Source organism: Bufo bufo, chromosome 4 (genome assembly GCF_905171765.1).
Source record: "Bufo bufo chromosome 4, aBufBuf1.1, whole genome shotgun sequence".
In the NCBI taxonomy this organism is placed as follows: domain Eukaryota; kingdom Metazoa; phylum Chordata; class Amphibia; order Anura; family Bufonidae; genus Bufo; species Bufo bufo.
Genome location: NC_053392.1, coordinates 629,087,111 through 629,095,838, shown reverse-complemented (window position 1 = coordinate 629,095,838; position 8,728 = coordinate 629,087,111). Strand labels below are relative to the sequence as shown.

The following is an 8,728-nucleotide window of genomic DNA, read 5'->3' as shown; positions in this document are numbered from 1 at the left end:
CCTTTCGGATTTCACTGGCCATTTTTTACAGATTTTGATTTCAAACTACTTACCACACATTAGGGCCCCTAGAATGCCAGGGCAGTATAACTACCCCACAAGTGACCCCATTTTGTAAAGAAGACACCCCAAGGTATTCGCTGATGGGCATAGTGAGTTCATGGAAGTTTTTATTTTTTGTCACAAGTTAGTGGAATATGAGACTTTGTAAGGAAAAAAAAACAAAAAACATCATTTTCCGCTAACTTGTGACAAAAAATAAAAAATTCTAGGAACTCGCCATGCCCCTCACGGAATACCTTGTGGTGTCTTCTTTCCAAAATGGGGTCACTTGTGGGGTAGTTATACTGCCCTGGCATTCTAGGGGCCCAAATGTGTAGTAAGTAGTTTGAAATCAAAATATGTAAAAAATGGCCAGTGAAATCCGAAAGGTGCTCTTTGGAATGTGGGCCCCTTTGCCCACCTAGGCTGCAAAAAAGTGTCACACATCTGGTATCTCCGTACTCAGGAGAAGTTGGGCAATGTGTTTTGCGGTGTCATTTTACATATACCCATGCTGGGTGAGATAAATATCTTGGTCAAATGCCAACTTTGTATAAAAAAATGGGAAAAGTTGTCTTTTGCCAAGATATTTCTCTCACCCAGCATGGATATATGTAAAATGACACCCCAAAACACATTGCCCAACTTCTCCTGAGTACGGAGATACCACATGTGTGACACTTTTTTGCAGCCTAGGTGGGCAAAGGGGCCCACATTCCAAAGAGCACCTTTCGGATTTCACCGGCCATTTTTTACAGATTTTGATTTCAAACTACTTACCACACATTAGGGCCCCTAGAATGCCAGGGCAGTATAACTACCCCACATGTGACCCCATTTTGGAAAGATGACACCCCAAGGTATTCGCTGATGGGCATAGTGAGTTCATAGAAGTTTTTATTTTTTGTCACAAGTTAGTGGAATATGAGACTTTGTAAGGAAAAAAAAAATCAAAAAAAAAATCATCATTTTCCGCTAACTTGTGACAAAAAATAAAAAGTTCTATGAACTCACTATGCCCATCAGCGAATACCTTAGGGTGTCTACTTTCCGAAATGGGGTCATTTGTGGGGTGTTTGTACTGTCTGGCCATTGTAGAACCTCAGGAAACATGACAAGTGCTCAGAAAGTCAGAGCTGCTTCAAAAAGCGGAAATTCACATTTTTGTACCATAGTTTGTAAATGCTATAACTTTTACCCAAACCATTTTTTTTTTTTTACCCAAACATTTTTTTTTATCAAAGACATGTAGAACAATAAATTTAGAGAAAAATTTATATATGGATGTCGTTTTTTTTGCAAAATTTTACAACTGAAAGTGAAAAATGTCATTTTTTTGCAAAAAAATCGTTAAATTTCGATTAATAACAAAAAAAGTAAAAATGTCAGCAGCAATGAAATACCACCAAATGAAAGCTCTATTAGTGAGAAGAAAAGGAGGTAAAATTCATTTGGGTGGTAAGTTGCATGACCGAGCAATAAACGGTTAAAGTAGTGTAGGTCAGAAGTGTAAAAAGTGGCCTGGTCATTAAGGGTGTTTAAGCTAAGGGGGCTGAGGTGGTTAAAGAAATGCCTATCCTGGTCCACAAAACGGATAAGAATAGGACACGTTCTAGAATTTAAGGACGGCCACACGGATGCGGACAGCACAAGGATGACATCATTTTTTATGGCCCATGTGAAAAATGCGGACCGATAATACGGCAGTGTGAATGTGTTTACACACTGCGGCCACAACCTTGCAAACCTGCAGGAAAAACCCTCACTGAGGACTGATATAATGAGGTCTGATTGTATCTAAGTCACAATTATATACAAACACAATGTAACTGATAGCGCACAGACGTACCGCTCATGTCTTATACTGGGCACATGGAGTAAACATCTGAGGGAAGAGAGAAAAGTAAGTGAACCCTTAAATTTAATAACCTGTAGATCTCCCTTTTAGCAGCATCACCTTAACCAAACTATTCCTGTAGCTGCAAAAAAGATTTCCACAACATTGAGGAAGAATTTAGGACCATTCCTCCCTGCAAATGTGCTTCAGTTCACTATTTCGGGGATGCCTTGTGTGCACAGCATGTCACATCATCTCCATAGGGTTACGGTCAGGACTCTTCAGGTCATGTGACATCATCTCCATAGGGTAGGACTCTTCAGGTCGTCACAGCATCTCCATAGGGTCAGGGCTTTTTAGGTCATCACAGCATCTCCATAGGGTTAAGGTCAGGACTCTTCAGGTCATCACAGCATCTCCATAGGGTCAGGGCTCTTCAGGTCATCACAGCATCTCCATAGGGTTAAGGTAAGGACTCTTCAATTCATGTCACATCATCTCCACAGAGTTAAGGTTAGGACTCTTTAGGTCATCACAACATCTCCGTAGGGTTAATGTCAGGATTCTTCAGGTCATGTCACATCATCTCCATAGGGTTAGGGTCAGGGCTCTTCAGGTCATCACAGCATCTCATAAGGTTAAGGTAAGGAATCTTCAGGTCATCACAGCATCTCCATAGGGTTAGGGTCAGGGCTCTTCAGGTCATCACAGCATCTCCATAGGGTTAAGGTAAGGACTCTTCAGGTCATCACAGCATCTCCATAAGGTTAAGGTAAGGATTCTTCAGGTCATCATAGCATCTCCATAGTATTAAGGTCAGGACTCTTCAGGTCATGTCACATCATCTCCATAGGGTTAGGGTCAGGGCTCTTCAGGTCATCACATCATCTCCATAGGGTTAGGGTCAGGGCTCTTCAGGTCATCATATCATCTCCATAGGGTTAGGGTCAGGGCTCTTCAGGTCATCACAGCATCTCCATAGGGTTAAGGTAAGGACTCTTCAGGTCATCACAGCATCTCCATAGTATTAAGGTCAGGACTCTTTAGGTCATGTCACATCATCTCCATAAGGTTAAGGTCAGGACTCTTCAGGTCAGGCCACCTCTTCTTCATAGGGTATGGGCCTATACATATGAGTAGGGATGAGCGAACCCGAACTTGTAGGAAATCCGTTATGGATTCCATTAGAATATAACGGAATTTGATGACGGAATTCAAAACGGAAGCCTTTAAGAGGCATTTAGTTTTGATCCGTCACAATAGAAGTCTATGGGCAGCATAACGGATCCGTCTGGTTTCCATTATGCAGGACTTTCTTTTACGTCCTTTTATTTATTTACTTCTGTTATAACGGAATCAATAACGGAATTCCTTCACTACCTGAACCCGGTGAGGTTGGGGTTCGCTCATCCCTACATATGAGCAATCTGTCCTTGCAGAGAAAGCTACGGCACGCACTACGTTGGTTGAGGTCTTGCACTAGACATGGACATGTACGTCATGGGTGGCTGCTCGGAGACACTGAAATAAAGTGAGTACTTGTCTATTGTTTTTTACTTCTGCGAAAGACGGCTGACATTACTGATGCCGCATGGATGGAGTAACGGCTTCGATGGAACGCGGCCAGAGACAATACTGATTCCACAAGGATCGAAAATCCTCCATTTTTAGCGCGTGGAACACAGGTGCGTTTTATAACGATCATTTGAATAAAACTCTGACCCAAAGCACAAATCTTTTCCACAAAAGGTTCACTTACTTTTTCTTCCTGCACTGGAGATGTACACTCAATAAGACATCAATGTAACCATCTTGGTGTTTAGTTACATTGTGTTTGTGACATTCAATGCAGAAATACAGGGAATTCCAAAGGGTTCACTTATTTAATTTTCTTGCAAATGTGTAAAAAAATATAATAATAAAAATAACTTGATGGGGAGAATGCAGTTCTTAGACGCAGAGAAAGGGTTAATCACGGCTATTCCGCCTCTTCTTGGTTTTGATTTTCTGTAAAACTAGAAATCTCTGAAAGTGAAAATAAATTTCTGCCCCTGGATGTAAATACAAAACGAGAGGAGGATCCGGTTCCCAGGGGTGTACCCCTAGAGCGCCCTCTCAGCTCACCGGAGAAGACAAAGGGATTTCTGCTGGCCGGAGCGATGGAGCAAAGTGACAGAAGGTAAATACGAAGAATAACAATCATTCCAGTGATCGGAGCGATAAGTGGGATGAAGCTTACTGCAGTAATTTGGGGTACTGGGTTACTACCCCCCCCCCCCACCAGACACATGGTCTCAGATGTCAGGATTCTCCGTCTGTGACGTCTCGCCTTCTGTGTTTGCACAATTGAAAAGCGCGCCAAGAACTTTGCCTCCTCTCCCAGCTTGCTGTGGGACTGAGGATCTCCAGCCTTGGCCATGCTGTGAGACCAGACGCGTTTTTAGTTTCTATCTAAATGATTTTTACTTTTTACGGTTCTCTTTCTGTAATAGGCATCTGTAGTCCTGGAGTAAGAATCTGCTGCTTGTGTCAGTTCTGCTCCAGGTCTGACACAGTATTCAATTATCAGGAAGGCTCCCAATAATTGCCTGCTCATGAGAGGAGGTGAGAGGAGCATTCCCATGGAGCAATCGCCTCCGCTGTACAGGGGCGAGCGATCGCTGCTCTCGTCACTTGTCCCCAGAGAATTACTGTATTTTAATAGACAAGGTCCAATATTATAGTGAATTCTTTGGGTTGCTTTTTATCACTGGCTGAAACACTTATGAGATTTCCGTGGTGTCCACATTTCTGAATGCTTTTTGGTTGACAAAGATATGGAGGGTCAGTATGACATCTCAGTAGGCTTTGGGACTGGAGCATTAATGCTGCGGGACCCCGGGACTGACGCTGTTATCACAATGTTGTAACTTTCACTGTTACTTAGGAGGACGCTCTTGTGGCTCATGGTGGTTGTCTCTGTTTTGCTGTGGCTTTTACTATGATGTGGGATCCATGACTGATACTGTTATGGGGATGGTGGTTGCCAGTATTATGAGGGCACTGATGTGTTCACTGTTACAGGGGTACTATGGCGTTTCCTGTTATAGGGCGCTACGGCCACCACTGTTATGAAGGTGCTTTGGCTATCACCGTTATACCAAACCTACAAACTGCATGTGCATGCCCAGGTCATGGAACGACACACGGCCAATTTATTAGCAGAGAATCTTTATTAAATGTATACAGTAAAAGACACACAATGGAGTCAACATGACTCAATGGAATAAAACACACAGAGGGACTAATGGGAGGGCGCTGATAATCGATAATATACATAGGATAGGCAAATAATCAATGGACATGATTTCTGCTAAAGTGCATAAGAAGTACCGTATTTTTTTTGCCCTATAAGACGCACCTAGGTTTTTCAGGAGGGAAATAAGAAAAAATTATATTTTAAACCAAAAGGTGTGCTTTTGGTCAGTTTTGAACTAATGGGGGATCTGTGGATAACACTGTTATGGAGGGGATACGTGGATGACACTGTTATGGGGGATCTGTGGATACGCACTGTTATGGGGGATGTGTGGAGGACACTGTTATGGGGTATCTGTGTACACACACTGTTATGGAGAATCTGTGGATGACACTGTTATGGAGGGGATCTGTGGATATGCACTGTTGTGGGGCATCTGTAAATGACACTGTTATGGAGGGGATCTGTGGATGGCACTGTTATGGGGGATCTGTGGATGACACTGTTATGGGGGATCTGTGGATGACACTGTTATGGGGGATCTGTGGATGACACTGTTATGGGGGTTCTGTGGATGACACTGTTATGGAGGGGATCTGTGGATGGCACTGTTTTGGGGGACCTGTGGAGGGCACACTGTTATGGGGGATCTGTGGATGACACTGTTATGGGGATCTGTGGAAGACACTATTATGGGAGATCTGTGGGTGACACTGTTATGGTAGGGATCTATGGATGACACTGTTATGGGGTATCTGTGGATGGCACTGTTATGAAGGGGATCTGTGGATACGCTATGTTAGGGGGGATCTGTGGATGACACTGTTATGGAGGGGATCTGTGGATTAAACTGTTATGGGGATCTGTGAATGACACACTGTTATGGGGGATCTATGGATACGCACTGTTATGGGGGATCTGTGGATGCACACTGTTATGGGGGATCTGTGGATGAAACTGTTATGGGATCTGTGGATGACACTGTTATGGAGGGGATCTGTGGATGACACTGTTATGGGCGATCCGTGGATGACAATGTTATGGAGGGGATCTGTGGATGACACTGTTATGGAGGGGATCTGTGGATGACACTGTTATGGGGGCATCTGTGGACAATGCACTGTTATGGGGGATCTGTGGATGACACTGTTATGGGGGTTCTGTGGATGACACTGTTATGGAGGGGATCTGTGGATGGCACTGTTTTGGGGGACCTGTGGAGGGCACACTGTTATGGGGGATCTGTGGATGACACTGTTATGGGGATCTGTGGAAGACACTATTATGGGAGATCTGTGGGTGACACTGTTATGGTAGGGATCTATGGATGACACTGTTATGGGGTATCTGTGGATGGCACTGTTATGAAGGGGATCTGTGGATACGCTATGTTAGGGGGGATCTGTGGATGACACTGTTATGGAGGGGATCTGTGGATTAAACTGTTATGGGGATCTGTGAATGACACACTGTTATGGGGGATCTATGGATACGCACTGTTATGGGGGATCTGTGGATGCACACTGTTATGGGGGATCTGTGGATGAAACTGTTATGGGATCTGTGGATGACACTGTTATGGAGGGGATCTGTGGATGACACTGTTATGGGCGATCCGTGGATGACAATGTTATGGAGGGGATCTGTGGATGACACTGTTATGGAGGGGATCTGTGGATGACACTGTTATGGGGGCATCTGTGGACAATGCACTGTTATGGGGATCTGTGGATGACACTGTTGTGGAGGGGATCTGTGGATACGCACAGTTATGGGGGATCTGTGGATGACAATGTTATGGAGGGGATCTGTGGATGACACTGTTATGGAGGGGATCTGTGGATGACACTGTTATGGAGGGGATCTGTGGATGACACTGTTATGGAGGGGATCTGTGGATGACACTGTTATGGGGGCATCTGTGGACGATGCACTGTTATGGAGGGGATATGTGGATGAAACTGTTATGGGGATCTGTGGATGACACTGTTGTGGAGGGGATCTGTGGATGACACTGTTATGGAGGGTATCTGTGAATTACACTGTTATGGGGGATCTGTGAATTACACTTTTATGGGGGGATCTGTGGATGATACTGTTATGGGGGATCTGGGGTTGATCCTGTTATGGGGGGATCTGTGGATGACACAGTTATGAGGGATCTGTGGATGGCACTGCTATGGGGGGATCTGTGGATATGCACTGTTATGGGGGGATCTGTGGATATGTACTGCTATGGGGGATCTGTGGATATGCACTGTTATATGGGATCTGTGGATGACACTGTTATAGAGGATCTGTGGATACGCACTGTTGTCGGGGATCTGTGGATATGCACTGTTGTGGGGGATCTGTGGATACGCACTATTATGGGGGATCTGTGGATGACACTGTTATGGAGGGGATCTGTGGATGACACTGTTATAGGGATCTGTGGATGACACTGTTATGGGGATCTGTGGATGACACTGTTATGGAGGGGATCTGTGGATGACACTGTTATGGGGGGATCTGTGGATGACACTGTTATGGGGATCTGTGAATACGCACTGTTATGGGGGATCTGTGGATATGCACTGTTATGGGGGGATCTGTGGATGACACTGTTATGGAGGGGATCTGTGGATACGCAATGTTATGGGGGATCTGTGGATATGCACTGTTATGGGGAATCTGTGGATGACACTGTTATGGAGGAGATCTGTGGTTGACACTGTTATGGGGATCTGTGGATGGCACTGTTATGGGGGATCTGTGGATGGCACTTTTATGGAGGATCTGTGGATGACACTGTTATGGGGGATCTGTGGATGACACTGTTATGGGGGATCTGTGGATACGCACTGTTATGGGGGATCTGTGTATACACACTGTTATGGAGGGGATCTGTGAATGACACTGTTATGGAGGAGATCTGTGGATGACACTGTTATGGGGATCTGTGGATGACACTGTTTTGGGGGCATCTGTGGATGATGCACTGTTATGGGGGTCTGTGGATGACACTGTTATGGGGATCTGTGGATGACACTGTTATGGAGGGGATCTGTGAATGATACTGGTATGGGGGATCTGTGGAAACGCACTGTTATGGGGGATCTGTTTATACGCACTGTTATGGGGGGGATCTGTGGATGACACTGTTATGGAGGGGATCTGTGGATGACACTTATGGGGATCTGTGGATTACACTGTTATGGGGGCATCTGTGGATGATGCACTGTTATGGGGTCTGTGGATGACACTGTTATGGAGATCTGTGGATTACACTGTTATGGAGGGGATCTGTGGATTACACTGTTATGGAGGGGATCTCTGGATGACACTGTTATGGAGGGGATCTCTGGATGACACTGTTATGGGGGATCTGTGGATGGCACTGGTATGAGGGATCTGTGGATACGCACTGATATGGGGGATCTATGGATATGCACTGTTATGGGTATCTGTGGATATGCACTGTTATGAGGGATCTGTGGATGACACTGTTATGGGGGATCTGTGGATATGCACTGTTATAAGGGGTCTGTGGATGACGCACTGTTAAGGGTGATCTTTGAATACGCACTGTTATGGGGGATCTGTGGATGACACTGTTATGGAGGGGATCT

The 8,728-nt window shown here is 44.9% G+C and overlaps 1 protein-coding gene across 2 annotated transcripts in view; it reads left to right on the top strand.

Annotated features, from left to right (window-relative positions):
* Positions 1–3,934: 3,934 nt before the first annotated feature.
* Positions 3,935–8,728, top strand: part of LOC120999803 (bone sialoprotein 2-like) — a 39,939-nt gene continuing 35,145 nt past the window's right edge. For both annotated transcript variants that reach the window (XM_040430791.1, XM_040430790.1), the window contains exon 1: positions 3,935–4,058. In XM_040430791.1, coding sequence (XP_040286725.1) covers positions 4,039–4,058 — 20 coding nt within the window. In that variant the 5' untranslated portion in view covers positions 3,935–4,038. The remainder of the gene's footprint in view (positions 4,059–8,728) is intronic.